Source organism: Lepidochelys olivacea, assembly GCF_965140295.1.
Source record: "Lepidochelys olivacea isolate rLepOli2 genome assembly, chromosome: 1".
Lineage (NCBI taxonomy): Eukaryota > Metazoa > Chordata > Testudines > Cheloniidae > Lepidochelys > Lepidochelys olivacea.
In genome coordinates this window covers 267,179,997-267,203,122 of record NC_140411.1, presented here as the reverse complement: position 1 = coordinate 267,203,122, position 23,126 = coordinate 267,179,997, and the positions used below count along the sequence as shown (strand labels likewise).

At 43.3% G+C, this 23,126-nt stretch overlaps 1 protein-coding gene across 1 annotated transcript in view; it reads left to right on the top strand.

Annotated features, from left to right (window-relative positions):
- The window catches only part of SLC17A8 (solute carrier family 17 member 8), a gene marked incomplete at its 5' end in the record, with an annotated part of 41,857 nt that overhangs the window by 5,695 nt on the left and 13,036 nt on the right, over positions 1–23,126 (top strand). The window contains 4 exons of the mRNA XM_084618374.1: positions 6,672–6,924; positions 10,539–10,657; positions 17,918–18,032; positions 18,593–18,680. Coding sequence (XP_084474500.1) covers positions 6,672–6,924; positions 10,539–10,657; positions 17,918–18,032; positions 18,593–18,680 — 575 coding nt within the window. The remainder of the gene's footprint in view (positions 1–6,671; positions 6,925–10,538; positions 10,658–17,917; positions 18,033–18,592; positions 18,681–23,126) is intronic.

Genomic DNA, 23,126 nt, shown 5'->3' with positions numbered 1-23,126 from the left:
TCGCTCCACTTTCTTGGAAGATTTGCTTTGTTGATCAATAACTTCTGACTTAGATTGTCAAAGGAAGATAATTACATACTTTGGCTTACTAATTACATATTTTGGCTTACTAATAACTACTTTTACATCACAGCAGTCTTAATAATTTAACCTTTTCACTTTCTATGGTGGTTTACTTCTGGCATTTCACTCAGCTTGGACAATGAAACCAGACGGATCAATTTCACTTTTACGTACAATTTTCCCAAAGAAAAAAAGGTAATTAAAACCAGTTGCTTAAAGGACAAACCAACCCACACAAACCCTTAAAAGCAAGAAACTGTCCATTGAATGTGTCCTCCTTTAATATATCTTAATTTGCACACATTACTTTCACTGACAAACTTTGATCCTTTGTCTATAAGTCCTAAACAAGTCCAACATTTATATATCCCACATTCTTTGTGATGGTAATATAAAACAAAATTTTAACTCCAATCTCATCGAGATCTCTTGGAAATCCATGCAATGGTGGACAGTGTGATATGTTATTTATGATGTGAGGAAGTCTGAGGCTGGCGTTAAACTTTTGTATTACAGTGAAAACATGAGACGTACAGCGTGTGATGTATCAGTTAGCATTGTCATTGCAAAGTGTAGAGACTTCAGAACTTTTAAATGAAATCTCATGTTTGAAAGGATATGGTAAAATCAATAGGAAACCGCTAAATCTATTATTTTTGCGTTATGGATTTGCACAGTCTTTTGCATGGGACGCTACCTGCTGGTTAGGGAGGGATGGTAGGTTACAATTATAGCGGTCAGGAGGATGTTATGCTTAAGGCATTACAGCTCTCCCAGGATGCTTCAGCTAGCTACAGGTAGATCAGCTGGAGACAGCCCACCTGCATGTGCTCTGGCAAGATTTCTCTATCTGATTTCAGTGTGGTAACAGAATAGAATCACTCAGCACTGTTACAGCTATGGTGCTGTTAAAGCTTTGGCAGGACTGAAGGTTCAAAAGGGGCCTTGAATTTCTTCCCAGATTTAAATATGTGTTGTCTCTAGAACAGCTTTTCTGCCACACACCCAACTAAGAGATGCTATGGAGGTTCCACTGGCAGACAGCTATATTTTAATGCTGAGTGTTGGAAAAACAACTTCATATTGTTCATATAAGTGACAAAACCATTTCTTTTAAATGAGCCTAAAATAATCAGGAAACAAAATCATTCCCCTTAAATACAAAATATGTAAGATCTGCAACAGCTTTGTTCAGGAATCTCCACTTTTTTAAAACTCTGAATTCTACTCTTGTGTCAACTGGAAGCAGGGGGGAAAATGCCTACTTCTGATCAAGTGTAGTAACTTTTGAGAAGAAATGAGTATTTAAAAAAATGTAGCAAGCTATAGTTTAGTTAAGTCTAAGTTGCCTTGTGCCAGCAGGATGGCCCTCAGCACAGTTTTGTATGTGAAATTATTTCTGTTTTAATCATATCCCGTAATTACAGCGGTTATTTAGACTGTGAGTAAATAGTTCTGACAAGCCCTTAAAGGCTACGGAATGGTGTAAATTAGCCATTTCTTAAGCAACCAGACCAACATCACTGTGACATCTTATCAGAGAATTATGTGAATATCAATTTTTTTTGTATGAATGAACATCAACCAAGGGTGAGTGTGGCTATACAACAGGAGATATTAACAAGGGAAAATAGAAGAGTGATGTACTGCAAAAATGCTACAGGCCGGGTACCTGGAAAAAGGAAATAACTAGCTCTTATCAGAAAAAGTTAAACCATTTCATAACCTTGCAAAGCAGTTCAGTCTTCCTTGGCGTTTATAAGTAATTCTGCTCATCATTTCACAGCAATAAAATCCTTCAATAGTAATTCCTCAGCAGATGCAGAGAGTCGCATTCTGAGTCTGTCATTTCAAAGCTGATTTCCAGGTGACAAATAACATAAACTGAAAGGCTTTGTGTAATGCAAGTGCTGTCTAAGGGCTCCAGGCTTCATTGGATTAAGCACATGCTTAAGCTTATGAGTTGGCTATTGACTTCAACGTGGATATTCGTATGTTCAGAGTTGATCATGCTTTTAAGTGTTTTGATGGATTGAGGCCTAAGGCCCAAATCCACCATTTTAAAGCAATGAATAAAAAGTTAATGTTGGGAAGGGAAAAATTTAGCTTATGTACAGAGAGTGCACTTAAAGTTCATTCTGCTCTTAAGGTAACTACCAGCTCTACCAGCGATATTCTTGTAGATTGGGCATGATGAATATGAAATGCATAACCACAGAAAAATGAACTTGCTGTTGAAAAGACAAGTGCCTAGATTGTTATGCTAGTTGGTTTTGCAACTTTTTAGTTTTGTTAAAATGAAAATTCTTGCTTAGCTAGACTTTAAGATTCAGTTTTGCTATGTATAGTTTTATATTGGGTCAATGGCAAGAGGTGCAGAGCTGTGATGAATCCCCCAAAGCAAAGATGCTTTTCCAAAGCTTATTCACACCTCTTCAGTCTGCAAAATGTGGTTGGAAATCTCATGCTAACAGTATTTTTTTTTTCAATATTTCTAAAAAATTCTGTTTCTGGTTGGATTGGAAAGCAATGTCCTATATAACAGCATTGTCTAAATGTAAGAGATTTGACACATCTATGCTAGGGCCAGGAGTAGTATCAGAAGTAGGAGAGTGCTTTGAAAGGAATAATGCTAACTATAATGATAGTTAATGTAAATGCAATCATGAGCCAAATGAGGTTTGGTTTTAAAGACGTTTCTTTTATCAATAGTTGAAGCTGAACAGAAAATGCTCTCATGTCTTAATGATTTCTGATTGGTGGGTGGCTTAGGGCAGTGCTTCCCAGCAATGGAGGACAGGCCGCCTTGGGGAAGAGGGGAAGACTTAGCCCCCAATCAGCTCCAACTCTCATTGCAAATGTGCTCACGAGATGACAGTTGAAGCAGCAGCTGGCTCCTTGAAGGTCACTCAACTTCCTACCCTATGTCCACAATGACCCCTAAAGCAACCAGCCACAGGAACAGTTTGCATGTAGAGAACTAGTCTCTCACGGGCCCAAGGGAGCACATATAGTCTGGCCCCATGCAGCCACTAATAGCTGCCTCTAAACCAGATAGCGTGTTGCCTTCTAGTGAATGAGGATCCAGGAGGGAGAGACAAAGCAAAGGAGCAGAGGAATAATAATTAGAATGGACATGCACACAACACACACACACACACGTAAAAGATGCAAAGGAAAAAGAGAGGACTAGAGGCCAGGAGACAGAAAATGAGATTACAGGAATGGTGCTAGAGCACAGTGTGAGGAAGCACAGCAGAGGGAGTCACATCTTCCAATCAATCCAGCACAATGGGGGCTCAGGAGAAGTCTGGGAACTACTGGATTTAAGGAGATTTTTAAGTGGGCTGTAGAAGTGAACCTGTCACCACTAGCTCACTGGGTCAAATCCAGGCCAGGACAGCACATTGTTACTATTTAGTGGTGATTTATTGCCCAGTGTGAATTAAGTTTCAATCTGGTTGCAGTGGACAGTGTTTACATCACAAAATTTATCACCACAACAGGCAATCTCAGCAAAGAGGCTAGGACCAGGAGATTAAATTATTTTCTTACCCTTCAAAGCACGCTCAAGGCATGATATAGGAACAGTGTGGGGAAGTTTGCACTGTAGACACTGGATCTTTCGTGTGGATAAACAGAAGGCTTGGGAGCTCCAGGCTGCCAGTTTGGCACTTTTCACCAGCACTGAGTTCACTATTATTCTTTTCTAATACTTACATTGAGAGGTGAAAGTAAGTCGATATGGGCCGATACGGTGTACTGGTAAGAAAGTGGCTGCCGGTATGGGCCGGTACGCAGCTGACATTAAAGCGCTGCCGTGGCAGAGCTTTAAGCACCATACCGACAGGGCTGCTGGGAGGGGGAGGGCACAAAAGGGGCAGCTGCCCCGGGGCCCAGTGATTTCCCTGAGCCCTTTAAATAGTCACCAGAGTCCCGGGTGGTGTGGGCTTGGGCAGTGCTGAAGGGCTGGCTGGGGGAGTCTGGCCCCAGCCTCACCCTTCTGCCCGAGGCCCCACCCCTTCCGGGGACCCAGAGCCACGCCCCCACCTTGCCCAGGACCTCGGCCACCCTGATTACTGGTAAATCCTTTAAGTTACTTTAACCCCTGTTTACATTACTGAAGAACCCAGAGCCTCCATCACCAGGGGCCTCATGGTGTTAAGTGCTGTAAGCTGGAGCAGTCATTGCCCAGAAGAACTAACACTTCTGGTAGCTATGCATTCATTAAGAAGAGATGCTTGCACTAAATAAAGCGAAGTTGCTTTTGTCTGACCAAATAGGGGATAAGAATTTATTAGAGCAGTGTCTCTCAACTGTTTGGCATGACCCCTGGGGTGTTGGGAGGTGTTGATAACAATTGAAAGCAAAGAAAACCTTGCTTCCCCACTCCCTGCTCATTCTTATCCTTCAAGTTCTAGTATTCCGTCAACCTCTCAAAACGCACACACAAATAAATTATATAGGCTTATTGTTAGTATTGATACACTTTTTACTCTTACTTTTATAATACATGCAAGGACGTCATGAACATTTTTGATATTGAATAAAGGGTTGCCCACCTGAAAACGCTGAGAGACACTGTATTAGAGCAATCTGAGTGTGCCCAGAAAGGTTGTTAATAAGAGATGTTACAATATTTTTGTATTAAACAAATTGTGTTCCACTTGTATTGGGATGTTTTTGTAAATGGTGTCCAGATATTTGTATAATAGTATAATCTGAATACTCTGCATGCCTTCCTTCAAAAAAAATTATTTGAAACTGAAACGGGCCCAGAGATCTGAATACCCCTCTGTCATTCTGTTTGTGAGTGTCAATCTCAGGGATGACTGTCAGAAAACGGGGCAGACCCCCCAAACAGGTGGTGCGTTCTATAATGAGTAGGGCCCTACCAAATTCACGGCCATGAAAAACGCGTCACGCACTGTGAAATCTGGTCTCCCCCCATGAAATTTGGTCTTTTGTGTGCTTTTACCTTATATTATACAGATTTCACAGAGGAGACCAGCGTTTGTCAAATTGGGGGTCCTGACCCCAAAGGGAGTTGCGGGTGGGGGGTCACAAGGTTATTTTAGGGGGTCACGGTATTGCCATCCCTACTTCTGCTCTGCCTTCAGATCTAGTCAGCTGGAGATCAGGGGCGGTTGGCCAGGCGCCAATCTCTGAAGGCAGCGCCCCGCCAGCAGCAGCGCAGAAGTAAGGGTGGCGACACCATACCAGGCCACCCTTACTTCTGCCCTGCTGCCTTCAGAGCTGGGCGGCTGGACACTGGGAGCTGCTAACGGAGGGCCCAGCTCTGTAGGCAGCAGCGCAGAAGTAAGGGTGGCAATACCTCTGGGTGACGTGTCACATAGGCTGGGGAAGGCTTTGCTTTCCCAAACAGCCCAGCATGGCCCCGCCCACGCTCCTCCCTGAGTGAGCCACCTCCTGCTTGCCCTGCCCCAGCCCACGCAGGCTGCTCCTCTTCAGGGAAGCTGGCTGGGGTGGCTTGGACTTGGGGTGGCTGGGTGGCCCCAGGTGCTGGGGCTGGATTGCCTGGCGCTGGGGTGGGGGGCTGGAGGCGCTGGGGCCAGGAAGTGGGGCCCATGAGCCCTACGCTTTGGGGGCCAGGGGAGCCCACCCTGTGCTCAGGGGGTGGGGCTGCATGCTGCCTGCCCTGTGCTCTGGGGCGGGGGGGGCACACACTACCCACCCACCCTGTTCTCAGTAGCTGTACTGCTGGCCCACCTGCCCGGTGCTCCGGGGCTGGGGTGGGGCTGGCGGCCGCAGAAATGGGGAGGCTCCTGCGGGGGAAGGGGCGCAGGTTCTCAGGCGGTGGGGTGGGGCCGGCTGGGGACTAGCTGCCCCCATCTGGCGGTTCACCAGCCGCCCTTGGCAATACCATACCATGCCATCCTTACTTCTGCGCTGCTGCTGGCTGCGGCTCTGCCTTCAGAGCTGAGCACTCGGCCTGCAGCCACCGCTGTCCAGCTGCCCAGCTCTGAAGGCCTTGCCACTGCCAGCAGCAGCTCAGAAGTAAGGGTAGCAGTACCGCAACCCCCCCACCCCTCACACACTAACTTTGCGACCACCCCTACAACTCCTTTTTGGGTCAGGATCCCTACAATTACAACACCATCTGTAAAATGGGGCTGCTAATACCCTCCTTTTGTATAGCACTCTGAGATCTATAAAAAAAGAGCGTTGTGTGTGCTTTCAGTATAATTTAGAACATTTGGTAATTATGGTTAAACTGGAGAGCATTGGCAATGTGGAGTTTATTTTCCTTTGTGGAGTTCGTCATTTCTGATAACCTCAGCACAGCTTCCATATTTGTGCTTGCAAACAGCACTTGCACGAGCATCTGGCCAGTTAGATGTCCAACTACCTGATGTGGGTCTGTGGACTTGGAAGGTTGCACATGCAAAAAAATTCAGGCAGTTTTTGAAGATCTAGCCCTTTAAAAGTATAACTGCTTTTTAATTCACTGCATGATAGCAAGAGTTAAATCTCTTCTACGGATTTAGTGTGTTGTGGCTGATTAGAGTGTGTTGCTGCCATGCACATATGAAAGAGTTTTACTGGCAGAATAATACATTTTCCTTTTCTCCTTCATATCATTTTAGAAAAATTGATGGAACCAACACAGAAGAAGATCACATTGAATTGACTGAAGAGGGAAGGCCTGTGCTGGCGACTACTCACAAACCTCCCCTATGTGACTGCTATTGCTGTGGACTACCCAAGCGCTACATCATTGCCATAATGAGTGGTCTGGGCTTTTGCATTTCTTTTGGAATTAGGTGCAATCTGGGTGTTGCCATAGTGGAAATGGTTAACAACAGCACAATCTATGTGAATGGAGAACCAGAGCTTCAGGTAAAGAAGCATCTGTTGGTCTTTGTTCTTATCTGGCCTCTACTACCGCACCATCAAAGTACCTCACAAATACTTATCTTGATAACACCCCAGTGAGGTAGGGAAGTGCTATTGCAGATGGGAAAACGGAGACGCAGAGAGACTAGTCCAAGATCACGCAGGAAGTCTGTGGCAGAGCCATAAATTGAATTTGGGTCTTGTGGGTCTCAGTCAAATATCTTAATCACAAGATGGGCCTACTTATAGAAACCTACATCTTTCACACAATGCAAGGGCATACACTGGTCTAAAGAAGGTGCTGATCACCTGTGGGCTGATCACTGTGGGGTGCACAGCGGGCCCACCACAGTCCCAGACTGCACGCCGGAGGGATCTAGTCACATAGAGTGTTGGGGCTTTTAGGGATTGGCTTGTTTTGGCCTTGTTTTGAAATGGGATTAGCTTGATTTTTGGTTTATTGTGAAAGTCGCGGTGCTTATTTACCACGTGAAAGTTGGCAACCGTGGCGATAGGGTGCCCAGTACTTTTGAGAATCAGGCCACTGCCTCAGTTTGGTTTTAGGGGCCTAACTTTACAAAAACTCATTTAAAAAAAAATTTTAGTCAGCAATGTCTGATTTTTTTAAAAATCCTACAATTATTCTTTACTTTTGATGTCTTCCATCATTCCATCAGTGGCTGGGTCTTTAACTTAACTGCAGTGAGGGGGGAAAAGTTTGTCGTCATCAAGTACCCCAGGATCAAAGTTGCTGGTCCCACAACCAGAGTGACTTCTTTAAGACCTCACATCAATGTCTTTATTTAAGTGGAAAAATAGTCTTTTCTCAGGTGTATTCTGTTGACTTCTTGACTTCTGTGGGGGAAGTAGTGAAGTCCAATAGTCAGGGTTTGATTCTGCTCCATTAACATCAATGAGAGGTTTTCAAGTCCTTAGAGCAGGTGACTAATACCTTAGGGCCAGATTTTTAAAGAGATTTGGATGCCTACAGGTGCAGATATATGCCAAGTGGGATTTTCAAAACCACTTAGCCGCCCAACTTCCATTCATTTCAATTTGAATTAAGCATCTAGATGCTTTGAAAGATCTCACTAAGTGCCTAAATTCCTGTAAAAATTTTGCCATCAGAATTTTGGGTCTAATTCCTGGCTCTGCTACTGGCTCCCGGTGTGAACTTGACTGTGTTACTTACCTTTTCTGTGTCTTTTGACTGATTTTTCTAAAATGGGGATAATAAACTACTTCACAGGAGTATTGAGCTTTAACTTACATTTTTAATGTGCTTTGTGCTCCTTGGACAAAGGCCATTCACTGTGGAACTGTAAAGCATCATATTACTCCCAGACGTAGCAGGAGAGCATGGCCTTGCCTGCCTGCCTATAGATAGTCTTTGTTTTGCCATTGTACGCATTTTTCCAAGTCATCAGCTCAGCTCTAATGGGAAGCAGGCACTTCCTTGCTGCTACCAGTTTGTTACTAGAGCTGCTTGGAAAAAAGTGAAAATCTTCATGAATTTTTTTGAAAATTGTCACCAGTTTTTAGAAAAATGTAAAAAGGGCCCACAGTATTTTTCAAGACTAAAAAATGCTGATCAATTCTACTTGTGATCACAGGGACATTCCCACCCCTATGACTCTAAAGACAAGAAGCTTCTTTCTTATTTTTCTATGTGGAAGATGGGAGCTGGATAAACCCTTCCCATCATGCTGTGGCTCCACAACCTTTCCCATTCTTCTCCCTCCTCCTCCTCCCATCTGCTAAACAAACTGATCAGATTCAGCAAGCACAAAATGAGCCCCCCAGAAGTGGATGGAAAGCCTACTACTTCTTCCTCACTGGTAGTCACCATTGGCCAGTCCCTGAGCATGGAGCTGCATGCTGGCCCTGGGCTTATTCTGTCTAATTCCTGATCTCTAGGATCCATCCAGTCTATGCTGCTTCTCACAAAGAGGCAGGACTTGGTAAGAAGCAGAATATATCTCCTACACAGGCCAGGGAAGAGAGGGAGCGCCCAGACAAGAAGAGGCAGATTGAGATTGGATTGCCTGTGCCCACAAGTCTTGATTTAGTCCTTACCCTGCTCTGGGCACAAATCCTCCCTTCTTCTTGACAAGGTGCCCTTATAGGTCTCCCAAACACCAAGACACTGGTCAGTCCTTTGTGATTTCAGGACTGACCATTATTTTAAGCTTTAAACTAGAAATCATTAATAGAAAATGGGGACATTCTGCAAAGTTAATTCGTGTACTTGGAAAAAATAACCATAAAAAAATACCCCAGCCCACTAGCATGATCTCATCTGAGTTTTGTATTGATGGGTGAGAGCAATGTTTTCAGCTCTTTGTTAGAGTGACTGGCTAATTAAAGTGTCTGATCAAAATGAGAAACTGTTTTGCATTTTGTTTGTTTGAAAAAATCTAACAGGGCGAACTGAGTCTGCCTTGTAGCATACAGAAAGGCACAAACATAAACCAAAATGTCACTGCTAAGGACTCTCTTTAGTTTCCATTTTTTGGGTAGTGTTTTAGTGAGGCTTCCTGATTAACAATACAAATGATGGTGCTGTTTTCGAAAGATTCATCTGAAGGCTAACCACCCCTCCTCTCTGTTTCCGTACCATGAGGATGACCATGAAACAGAATGTCACACTTCTCCTATGCCCAGCAGTAGAAGGTTGATCCAAACAAAGGATGTCACACAGGCTCATTTAAGCATTCTTACAAAGAACAGTAACAGCTGCATGCAGGGGGAGCTTTGAGAGGTAGACTGAAAATATTTCCGAATGCAATTACATTAAATAGGGACAGATACACACAGTTCAGGTTTGTGTCTGTTCATCAGACATTTGTAGGCTATGGGTCATCTGTGTTGATTGCGCTGGTACCCGAATTTAAAACTAATATAATTCTTATCATATTTAATCTAATATAATATACCTAGCTAGCTATTTTTATTCAGGTTTGTTTTGAGGAGCCGTCTCTCCCCACTAGCCAGCAGAGTGTCTCCTCTTTGGGCATTTCATCCCCACCTCCTCCCTCCCTTCCCCCCCCCACTGAACACAGATGGTTGATGCTAGGAATCTAAGGGCTCAACAATAAAAACACTGCAATGAAATAAAAAGGTCCAAATGGTCCAAATATGCATCCCACCCAAAACAAAGGATGTGTCACAAGGGCAAACATGATAACTGCCAGGGACCTAACTCACCAGATGAGAGATCAGTTCCCTATTAACGCAAAGAAAAGGAATTTAAAAAGGGGATTGCTATTAGGGACTCAAAAATGGTCAAGGCAGATCAGCGCCAGGAGGTAGTTGCACAAAGACTTGACTGAGGAAGACCTGTCCTTGGTTTTATCCTGGTTGAACCCCCGAATCAAAACTTGACTGCTTAAGAGATTATCTCAAATGTGTTTCAAGGCACTATTTAATGAGCTAGTTGTCATATCCGTGCTGTAATGGGTTGAGAAGTAGTCTGTACACGTCCAGCGTATGTTATCCATGGTACTATGGGAAGTGTGGCTCAAGTGGTGACTTTTAAATAACTTCCAAACAGGGTTTATCCAGGAATCAATATGTTAAATATTCACCTTATAGTTAAAATGCTGTTTCATTTGCAGAAAGCTCAGTTCAGCTGGGATCCAGAGACAGTAGGACTTATACATGGCTCATTTTTCTGGGGTTACATTGTGACACAAATTCCAGGAGGGTTTATCTCAAACAAACTAGCTGCTAACAGGTAAGATAAAGTAATGGGGCATATAAATATTTTTTCATGATCACTGTTAGATCATTTAACATAATATTTTATTGTGATAAATGTATTTCAGGGATATTATGGGTAGTAATCAATATGTGGTATTTATGTCTATTATGGAGTGGTGCTACTCCCGCTGTAGCTAACAATGGAGCTAGCTTCCCAGTCTAAGCTCGATTTCCGACTCCATTCTAACAGGTTACTACATTGTGCTCATTACAATAGTACCTGAGTGCATTCCAGTAGCAAATTAGGTGACGTGACTAACATCTATCACATGTTGTTTGTTCTCTTGTTCTCTCCCCAGGGGACAGAAATATGTGCAATGGAGTGTCTTGTTTTGGCAGGGTTTTTTGATGGGGGTGAGGAGTGGGTTTGCAGGTGTTTAATATACATATTGTTTTGTATTTGGGTTAGAGTAGGCAGGTCAAAGAAATGCACTCCTAATATAACCCAAACCACTTCGTCTATCTGAAATTTTTACATGTTTCATGTCATCTCAGAAAATGTTTTCTGAAAAGTTTTGGGCAAATCACACAAGGGGATTTACACATGTCCCTGTCATTTGCTTATTTACACATGTCCCTGTCATTTGCTTTTCAAAGATTTTTCTAATGCTTTTTTGGCTCAACTTCTCTCTGAAATAGATTCGCAAAGAAACTCCAGCTTTTTCTCTTCAAGGGTCCCTAATGTATAGAGATGCTTTTCATAGGTTTTGAAGAGGAGCATGTTGGAATTGTGGAGCTATTTAAAGATGCTGTCCTGAAAGTGCTCGTACACACAAAAATACAGCTAGACCTTCTCTTAAATACCTGTATTATGGGCTGAGCTAGTAGTAACATCTATGGCTAAGGCTGCCTAGCACTTTGCATTAAAGCCTCTGTTTTCAGTTTCTTGTAACTTCACCAGACTTTACACATTTGTGCAACCATTTTCCAAGCTTGCTGATTTTAAAAAAAATTTAAGTTAAAAAATCCCACTCAATTGTTTTCAGAACGAACTTTAACAAAACTAGCTATTTTTCATTAAGTAAATAGTATCTTCAAACATTTGTTTGAAGAGTTTCCGGATTTGAAGCATGAACATAGGTGATGGATAAATAAGGTTGTCTCAAAATGTCTGGTGGTTTTCAGGATGGCACTATCTCTAATATTGTTAACCAGGTTTTCTAAAGTATATATATGTGAGAAGGGGGAGAGGGGGAGAGATCACAGAAATTATAGATGGAAAATAGCTGTTTGGTCATCAAGCCTATTCCTTCTCAGTGTAAGGTAGATGTTTGCTTTCTAGTGCTTTGCACCATCTAGATACAAATGTCTCCACAAATTGAAAAGAGTTTGTTTATTTGTATGGTAAGAAAAGAAGGGAACAGTACAACTGGCTTCATTGTGCTGTCTTGCTTGAAATCAAAGTCCCTTGCCCTCTGCATTTTGCCAATAGCTATAAAAAGTTACATATGGCAAAAGTCCACTGCATGGCAGTTCTTCATCAAAGCATAGAGTCCCTCCCATGCACAGCTGCTTCTATAATGACTCTGGGACTTTTAACTTTCCACACGGAATGGTCCATGGCTCCAACCCCTCTCCTCAGATCTTCCAAAATGTACTCTGGGCTTAGTTTGCATCATTCCTCTTACAAAATTAGCATCCTCTACTCTTGATTCCTCCACCAGACAAAATTGTCTGATCTCAGTGTTTCTCTTATCCATCCAGTCTGCAAATCAGCTGGCCTGACCGTAGAGGTATCCCCAGTCTTCTGATCTCTCTGAGCTGCCCACAGAATGGACCAACTCAAACTTCCACAAACGTACCAATATTTTACCGAGTAAAGCTGAAGAAATTTTTTTTAAGGTCTGACAAATAGCACTCTTGGTGGGAAGATGAATCTGTGAGACTTACAGCTGATTTAAAATACATATATCCATTTCTACAATCCAAATACACTGCAAATTACATACAATCTAATGGAAAATGTGAACTCAATCCAGAGCATTCTTTCTATAGTGAAATTTATAGTGTATCAAATTGTCCGTATTTTAAATAACATAAAGTTATTGCTTGTAATATCAAAAAACAACAACAAAAAACACCATCAAAGACACTTCTGTGACATTTTGGTAGGGGTTTCCATGTACTTGTATTGAAAAAGTACAGAATATGTCCATATCAGCTGGTATATGTATTCTCAAAAAGAAAAGGAGTACTAGTGGCACCTTAGAGACTAACCAACTAACACGGCTGCTACTCTGAAACCTGTCTATATGTATTCTGTGGCTCATGAATCTAATTTATGGTCTCAATATGCCTATTTGATCTAATAACCAAACTCTACCAATTCAGCAGAGAAATTGGTGCTGGGATGGGAACCTTAAATGGGTGTATCACTTATGTACATCACAGGCAAGAAGTCAGTTAGGTTTTATACAGGAAGTGGCAAGCTACTGTTATAGTTTCTAGCATTAATTATACTACTTGGTTATCATGTTCACTTTGCATCAGAGCCTCCAAATCCTGTTTCTAAGTTGCAGAATAGATTCTGAGAGAAACCGATACAGACGCAACAATTTTCTCCAGCTTTTACTGACTTTTTTAAAAAGTACATTGTACTTTGCTTTTTGGTCAAATTAATTTTTGGTTGTTTCCTCTATTTTCTTGTAAACAACAAAATCATAGGTAATTGTGACCTAACTGCATTTATTATATCCATCCATAGGCACATATCATGCTATTGATGTGCACAATGTAATACTTCTGTGGCCACATGATTTTCATAGTTGTCATCTATGCAGTATACTGTGGCCTCAAGGCTTGACCATGATAAGTATGTTTAGAACTCAGGATGTCTTAAGACAGACTAGGTCCTTGAAAAATTCCCGAAAAGGGAAATTTCTATTTGCAGTAATAGTATTAAGGTTTATATCTAGAGATACTCCAAACTCCCTTGTTTTCACTCATGTGTTCATGCAACCATTTTCTCCAGATTCAGTCCCGGTGGGTTCACCACCCATCCCAAGTTTCTCTTTTAGAAGAGGAAGGATGGCCTTGTTGTTCAGGACCTGGATAGTAAGTAGGAGATCTGGGCTCAATTCCTGACTCTGCTACCGACTCTCTTTGCAAACTTGGGGTGGTTGTTTGATCTCCCTGTGCCCCTTCTATAAATGGTGATAGTATTTATTTCTTTCCCCCTACCCTTTGTTGGTCCTGTCTGCTTACACTCTAAGCTCTTTGGGACAAGGACTATCTCACCACATGTTTGTATTGAGTGTAACACCACCGTAGAACCTCAAACTCAGCTGAACTCTCAAAGCCCTACTATAATGCAAATAATTTATAATAATAATTTCAATTCTCAGCGCAAAGCTCAGCTGAAAATTCACTGGGTAACCTGGTTTTGTACTGGAAGTGATTCAAAACCACTCAAACCCACAAATTTCCCTTCGTTATGGTGTGAAATCATAAATTACCCAACATTTCCACAGATCCACATTGACTTGAAAAGTTCACATCAACCATTTAATGACAGTGCACCTTAAATTACTGCTCACCATTACAAAATATGTCTGACTGCTGTAAGCACCATTTTAACTTGTCCATTGTTATTTCCTAATAAAGAGACACTGAACCTGAGGCGCATCCTGATATCGGCTTTCAGGAATAGAACACCATTGGTCAGCAAAGTCTATCATTTAAGAGCTCTGTTCTGATTTCACAATGGCAGCTTGCCAGGGACCCAAATGGGGAGGCGAAAAGAATATATGAATGAATTAGGAAGACTGGGCTATTTTTAGCCAAGGAAGAGACCAGCTTATCTTAGATTCAAGGTATTACACTGCTGGCAAGATGATGGCTGTTTTTGCAAACATGCCTCACCCTCATAAAGAGTAGCAAAACACTAGCTAATTCTAGCTCAGCCACTCTTATTTATATCTTTGGCATACAAAGAAACTATATGGAATGAAATAATACAGAATGTGAATTCAGTTATTAGAACTGTGCAAGTGGAAAATAAATCCTACTCTTTCCCTATAGATAATTCTTTCCCTCACTTTTTTACCTACATTCTGTGTAATGCACTGTAATTCCCTGAAGTGTGTGGGCTCCTACAGCACTACAATAAAGAATACATTTCCCTTGATGGCAAGGTGTGGCCAGTGTAGCCAACCTCCTCACCTCCTTTAGTGATAATGGATGTAGCGCAACTAAATATTCACTCAGCTTTGAAAATGGCCCCTCAAATGTTCGTGGGTGACCATTTGCTTCCACCGCCATTTTGGCATTCTGATTCTTAGAACACTTTTCATATTGACTCTGTTCATTTTATTGTTACTGTCCTCTCCCAGCCCCTTTATCTGTTGTGTCCCTCAGCTGAATCCTGCTTGTCACTGAAGCGGTCAAAGGCTGAGACTGTCTTCTTTGCTGATGTATGTACAATACTTAGCACCCAAAGGAACCTTGGGTTCGTAGGCACTACTGTGATTGTGGAGAATCAGGGAGTGATGTGTTTTAATTTTATGAATATCAGGTGCACTGCAATTTACCTGTTATCATGCCAGACTACAAGGAGCTAAATCAAGGGAGTCTGTTTGGAGACGAACAGGAAACAAAACAATGGCAAAGATGAGGTACAGTCCAGGTAATAGCAAAGGTCCTTGAGGAAACAATGGGGAAGTTATTAATTGGGCAATACACCCTGCATGGTTACAGCTAGGCAGGCAAGGTTTATTTGCCCAGACATGAACCCAGGACTAGTGGGGATGCTAAAACCTTAATGATGCTGGTCTGGCAAAGAAGGTGGGGAGGGAGTTGAGCGCCCAGGGACAGCAATTGACAGAGACACTGAGAGAGAGAGAGAAATGGCAGCAAGCGGGCTGTCTTTCTTGGATAGAGACGGGGGATAACTGGGCTGAGGGGAACTTACAAAAGCTGGCAGGGAAACAATACAGTGTAGGTAAGACCCCGGTCAGATAAGCCTTTGTTTGTTTGATCCCTTTGCTTTGTGTGCTCTGTATGTGTGGGTGAATAAATAAAGCTTTGTTTATTTAAAGCCACTTTAATCAGCTATTGTCACGGGACGAAAAGGGCTGACAGGTGCCAAACACAGTTGGGCCTGTCAGAATAACATGGTTGGAAAATGGGGGAGGAGGGGATGCAGCCAAGAGATCAAGTCTGAGAGTGGTAGAACTTGTGGTTCCACCCAGAGATGGGTGAAGGCATGCTGGGTGTAAATCTAGCTTTGGCATGTGGGGGAAGGACTAGAGGACCTCTTGAGGTCCCTTCCAGACCCACATTTCTGTGATTCTAAGGTAGCAGCCCTGGGGGACTGCTTTAATCTCTGCCAACTGGCTATGGTCCCTGTGCACCAGGGCCAAATATGTGCATGAGTGGACGGTGTCACAGGGACCTGATACTTCAACTTTGCACTAGGTGAGAGCAGACGAGGATAATTCTCAGTGAGCTGGATCTGGCTGATTTGAGACTTAGGCAGTGCAAAGGGCACAGAACCCAGCCAAGAATCTGTCTCATTAAACTTAAAAAGGTGGCCTGAAAATGTCCTGTTACTACTGTAGACATCTTATCAGGGATCACTACTGTGATATGATCATTAAGCTGGTTCTTGGTGATATCAAGTTTAATAATTTCTAGAGACATTGGATTAGTGAACCTAGGAGATGCATAGCATATGTAATGCAATCCACAGAACTGATTTGTTGTCTAGAAATGAAATTCATAGATTTTGTCAACAAGGTGTGAAAATTTGAGAAATACAGTAAGTTTTAGTTCTTATATTAATAATCCTAACTAAATAAAGATTCCCATTTTTTTTTGTCAGGTACCTTCTTTCCACCTTATTATTCCCACTGTCTATTTTTTCTATTTTCTTTCCTGTGGCACTGTGGGGTCCAGTTTTTCAATGAATTCTTTAAGAGGGCATCCAAATGCCATATATGAGGACTCAGACAGGCAAGTAGGTGCTTCAGCTATGCCATGGCCCTAGAGATTGGCAAGCAGTGCTCAATTTGTGCCAGGGCTGAGCCCCGGCACCTCTGGGCTTGCCACATCATTTATGAAAGTAAAAAAAAAAAAAAAAATTGCTTGAGCATTGGCACCTAATTGCTTGAACCATGGCTCTTCTTTCATTATACATTAAGCATTGCTGGCAAGCATCCAGTTTATGCCAGGTAGAAAATGATCGTCATATGATTCAGTTTCAGACACTTTTTCTGTCACTTCTATTGTTACTGTTATTTACTATTTTTATGGTGCAGTAAGCGTTGAACTGCTCTCTATTTACACTCAGAAAACCCCAGGCTGCAAGGATTCACAGTCAGACTTGGGTGTACTAGGTAAACCTGCACTGGAAAGTTGGGTTGTCCTGTCCTTCAACTCCAACTATGTTGGGCACCCAAGAATGTTGCCTATATCTGTAGTCATGCCACAGACCTTTCTGCTACTCTTTTCTTTGTGTCTGAAATCGAATATATAGGTTGGGTGACTGCAGCCAATATAAATAATTTTCAGAACTCCTCTAGCTCTATGTGAATTCAGATTCTTGATTAATTTGAACATAGCTGTGCCCTGCCTTATTAAGAATTCAAGAGTACAGATTCATAATTTTTTTTGTAGGGTGCACCATATCTTATTAAAGATGCTGCCTTTTAGACACATCCCCTCCCAGTCACTGTCACATAAAATCCTCATGGCAATTGCTGACATGGAAAAGTAATATTAGGAAAGTAGTATCTTTTAAACTGTTTTCTAATGCAGATTAGCTGCTGGAAACTAGCAGAACCAGCAACATGGCTCAGGAAAGCGCTTGAGCCAGTGCTTCACATTAAGCATGTGCTTAGAGTCCCTTGAATTCAATAGGATTTAAGCATGGGCTTAAGCACTTTCCTAAACAGGGATGCTTTCCTGAATCAGTACTCATGGAACCAATCAGTTCACCATGAACCTCCAGCAAGTGCTCTAAGGACCCCAGTTTGAGAAGAAGAAAAATACCAGTAGACTTTTCTGTACCAATTTTTGAGTTTATGCAAAACTCTTGTTTTAGGTATAGGACTCATCCCAGGGATAGATTCAGCTCTGGTGTTTGTAGCTGCAACTCTGTTGACTTCATATTCAGGATTGACCTTGGCTCATTGTGCAAGTCCTTTGCAGGTGAAATGGCACAAAGCATGGGCCAATGTCTTTTCTGCCCAGTGAACAATAATTATATCCACTTTTATGCTGTTTCTTTCCACAGGGTATTTGGAGCAGCTATTTTCCTAACATCTACACTGAATATGTTCATCCCGTCTGCTGCAAGAGTACATTATGGCTGTGTTATGTTTGTAAGAATTTTGCAAGGTCTCGTAGAGGTAGGAGAACTCAGCATTTTGACCTGATTATATTTTGGGGGGTTCCATTTTATAATGTCAGAAAAAGATTCACTCAAGTTTTCTAAATCTTATTTTCTAAATAATCTTATTTTCCTTATTGTTCATTTTTAGCAAGTGATGTTAGTTTGTTTTACTCCTGCCAAGTATTATTACTCGGGAAAAGCCCCATCTTTATAACATTTTTTATGCTTTTTAAGTTGATTAAATTTTAATTATACCCATTTACATATTTCAATTAGTCTAAACTATAAAGTGAAAAGACCAGGATTATGGAATGGAAAGTAGATCTACTACATTTTAATACTATCATTCACTGCATGCACTATATATGTAAACATTTCCACCACAGCACTTTACCACTTAAATTCTTGTTCAAAGCCATTCACAATCTTCATAAGCAACCAACAAAGTTCTTCATAGCTCTCCTCAACCCCTCCCGTACCTCTTAATATTGAAGAGCAATTATACCAGTTGAAAATAACAGCAATTGTATACAGTAAAAGCAAAATCATGTGATGTGTGTATGACATATTTGATAGGGCGTGACCTATCCAGCATGCCATGGGATGTGGAGCAAATGGGCTCCCCCGCTGGAGAGAAGCAGGTTGGCAACCACGTCTTTCTGTGGTAAGTTTAGTGATTTCTAGATTTTCTGACCCTGTGTTTCTAATGTATTGGTGTTTCCATTTAGAAATGCTTTATTGTATTTATTCCTATTGGTTTGCAAGTGAAATATGGAGGGGGAGAATAGTGATGGAGAGGAGAGAGGACCAAGACGAGGTAGAACTGGTGGGTTTGTGGGTGAGGAGAGAATGCTGCAGAGACGCTGGGACAGAGAGGTGAAGAGGAGAGTGAAAGCAATGAAGGTAAAAGTGGACAGTGGGGGGAAAAACAAGGAAGAAAAATCACAGAAAAAAATAGCCTGCTAGCAAATGCAGGCATTGAGGGACTAGGGGTCTGTAATATCAAATACAGGATGAAAAGAGGGAGACTAGGAAAAGGCAAAAGTGCAAAAAAGGGAGACTTTTTTTAAAGAATGTACAGGAATTTCGCTTTATATATGTTTTGAATCTACAATTTAATGGATGGAAAAATCCTGACAAACTCCCTCAGACCCCCAGCCACTTTGGATACTGTGGAACACACCCCATTTTATATTTGAAAAGTGAACTGGTATGAATGAAAAATTAGGAAGCCACAATATTTCTGAGTAGCTGCCAGATTTCTCTGACTAAGCGTCAAAGAGCCACAGGATTGGTGCTGTGGCTCCAGCTTTGGAACAGTCTCTGGGAAGATCCCTTCAATATGCTAGGCCTCCCTAGGAGTCTCACTTTTCCTTTAGGGTAAGCCACACCACTTCACTGTCTCCTTAGACTGGACCTCTGGGCCTTCAGCTCTGCTGTTTCACACTGTGAGCTCTATTTGATGAGTGCCAATGAGACCAATCCCTGAGGGAGACTTGTACAATCTTAAGGAGCAATGCACCTCTGCAAGCATCTGCAGTGACACTCAGCCAGCATTGTCAAACAGTAGGGTCTATCAGTCGTCTGGAACACAGCATAGGAAGTCCTTGGTTAGCCAGGGAAATGAAGGTTAAAGTGCAGTCCATTCTGGGTAGCTAGAGCCCAGCCAAGCTGCAGTGAACCCTGTTGTTCAAGTTCTGTCACCCCGTCCATCTGATCTCCTTTGTCAGACTCCCAGGTGTGTGCTCCCAACTGTTTCCCCCAGCCAACACCTACCTTTTATCTTTCCCCCCGCCCACACACCCACAGTCCTTTGTTCCCAAGCTGGGGAGAAGAGAGGCAAGGGACGTCCATATCTCTCTGCATCATTGGTTGCTTGGTGTCCATGTTCAGGCAAGTGGATTTGGCACTTTCTTCTCAAGAGCTCCATTGATATGGGACCTAAGGGCCCAGATAGCTAGGCACCATTTGCACCTGTGTCTTAGCCTGCCCTGAGAGCACACAGTTTCTTTGCATCCACTCTGTAACAATGCTGCATGTAGGGGAAACTGAGGCACACATGGGCTTCATAAAAATGTTAAAAAATTCCACACTTTGTCACATCAAATCCTTGCATTCATCTTAGTTAATCCTGCAGGAGTAACTTGGGACGTAGACTAGATATGAAACTCCAGTCTGAGTAATCACCCGTGAAAAGTATTTGCAAATGAGTTATTCCAAGAAACTAGTAGAGTGAGGTGTTCTCTGCATGTCTGACAATAGTTTGTACTTAGGTCAAAAGTGTTCATTAACAAAGTATGAATTAATGTCAAACAAACAGTGAAGACCTGAGTCTGCTCCTTCCTCAGAATAATTCATTAGCAGTACTTCTTATCTATGGCAGAGTTAATCCAGGAAGACCTCAGAGCCAACTGGCAGCAGCCCACCGTACAATAACTCATATCAGGCCAGACACCCATTCCCCCCAACACATTGTTGTCATAATATGTATCTAAAAGGTGCCATGTAAGGCATCATACGTAAGGTTACGATTTTGTCACGGAGATTGCGGAAGTCATGGAAGCTCTGACTTCCAAAGACCTCCGTGACTTCAGCCCATGGTGGCTGGGAGCTGCAGGGTCCCGCCGCAATTCACAGCACCTGGTGGGGTCCTCCCACAGCTCCCAGCTGCCGCAGGTGCTGGGGTGACCCTGGAGTTCCTGGTCACTCTGGGCAGCAGGGGGCTCCAAGCCACTGTGGTGGGGACACCGCAGCTCTTGGCTGCGGGCGGCAGGGGGACCCCCGGAGCTCCAAGCGGCGGGGGTCTCTGAGCCACCACCAGGGGACCGCGCAGTTCCTGGCCGTCCCCCACAGCTGCCCAGCGGCACCCCATTTTGTCATGGATATTTTTAGTAAAAGTCAGGGATAGGTTATGGGCTTCAGTGAATTTTTCTTTATTGCCCCTGACCTGTCCGTGACTTTTACTAAACATATCTGTGACAAAATCTTAGCTTAATCATACGTAAACTGGTGACACACTGGTCCCGAATATCATCCGTGATGTGTGTACAGGTTGTATAGAAAGAATATGTGTGTGTGTGCTGGAAATAAGTTCTTAAAATGTATTTGGGAGGCAGAGCAAAAACTCAGCTTGCCCTAGACAAAGGAATGTGGACTTACCTGCCTGAGCAGCTTGATTACAAGCAGAGGACCATGAAGGTACATTTACATACAAGGTAAACAAAGCTGTCAAGCAGCAACTTAGAGAGCATACTGGGGGACAGAGTCTGCACCCCATGAATCCTTCCTGGCTCTTGAGGCAGAGACATGGACTTTGGGTAATACAATGGGAGCAAACAGGCTTTTTAGTGATCTTTGGGAGCAGCACCTTTTGATTCTCTCAGTGCTGGGTTCCTTAGCCTGGAGTTGCTGATAACTTGATGTGAGTAACAAAACTGCTTAGGCAAAGATTGTAACTAGCGAGGATTAAGTTTTTTGGTCACTAGAAATCATGTTTTGTTTGTAACCATACCTGTCTCTCTTGTTCCTGCTTAGTGTCACTTAAATCTCTGGTCTTTGTTACTAACCTTATTCTTGTTTTATTACAAAACCATCTTAGTGCTGAGTATTACAGTGAAGTTCAAGACTTCAGCTAATCTACCAAGCAGCATGTGTGCTCTGTGTCTTTGGAGGCAGCGACCCTAATAATTTCTGTGAGGGTCCAGTAAGAGGGACTGGACACAGGAGACATCCCTGGGGAACGAGGTTTTGCTGATTGTTACCTGCAAGGCAAGATTTAGACTGGCAGAGACTTGAAGACTTTGCTGGTGAGGCAGACAGGCTGGTGTGTCAGGGAGCTGACCCACAGCTTAGCAGCAGCAAAGCTCTCACTCTCGCTAAGGCAGTGGGGTAACCCAGTGGTTCACAGTTCTAGGTATTCTGACTAGAACAGGTCAGATACCCACTTGCCAATGCTAAACTAGAGTTTTTCATCACCGGTCTACATAAATTCTCAGTGGAAATTCCTTGTTCAAACACTTAAATGCTCATGTCCTTTTCCACATCACACACCTCTTTTGGTCTGGAACTCAGACTTGTTAACCTGTTGCCATGTTGAAAATTGACTCTTTATTTTAACCATTTCTTCATACTATTGGTATAGTCCAGTAGTTCTCAAATTTTAGCAACCCGAGGACCCCCATTTTGATTTACAATTTTTCAGGGACCCTCAAGTCCTCCGCTCATCCCTTGTCCTGCCCCCTTCCCTGAGGCCCTGCCCCTCCTCTGCCCCTTCTCCGAGGCCCCTCCCTTGCTCACTCCATTCCCCCTCCCTCCGTCACTTTGTCTCCCCCACACTCACTCACTTTCACCGGGCTGGGGCAGGGAGTTTGGGTGCAGGAGGGGTGAGGGGTGCGGGCTCGGAGAGGGAGTTTGGGTATGGGCTATGGGTTCTGAGAGGGAGTTTGGGTGCGGTGTGCGGACTTTGGGTACAAGAGGGGTCTGGCTCTGAGCTCTGGAAGGGGGTTTGGGTTTGGGAGGGGGTGAGGGGTGCAGGCTCTGGGATGGAGGGAGTTTGGGTGCACATCCCTCTGGCAGTGGCTCCTAGGCGGGGAGGCCAGGGGGGTCTCCGTGCACTGCCCCTGCCTGCAGGCACCACCTCTGCAGCTCCCATTGGCCACAGTTCTCAGCCAATGGGAGCTGCAGAGTTGGCACTCGGGGCGGGGGCAGTGCGCAGAGACCCCCTGCCCTCTTCCCTCACCCCCAAGGTCGTCAGGGCCGCTTCCGGGAGCGGGGCAGGGCCAGGGAAGGTAGGAAGCCTGCCTTAGTCCCACTGCGCTGCCAGACTTTTAGCATGCAGGAGGTGCTGGGAGGGAAAAGGAGGGAGAGGAGTTGATCATAAGGGCCGCAGACCCCAGTTTGGGAAACGCGCCTACAGTCAACATATTGTTGAACATACTGATGGCAGGTCTAGATGAGCAATCCACTGTTGCTAGCATTGGTGGAGTTTCACGGGTGCAAGCATAACAATGGGAGAATGTATTTAAGTTCTCCGTGTAAAATTGTGGCTGCTCACTCTTCTGAATATCAGGCTCTTAACTTCTCCGTAGCACAGTTCATCCATATGCATAAT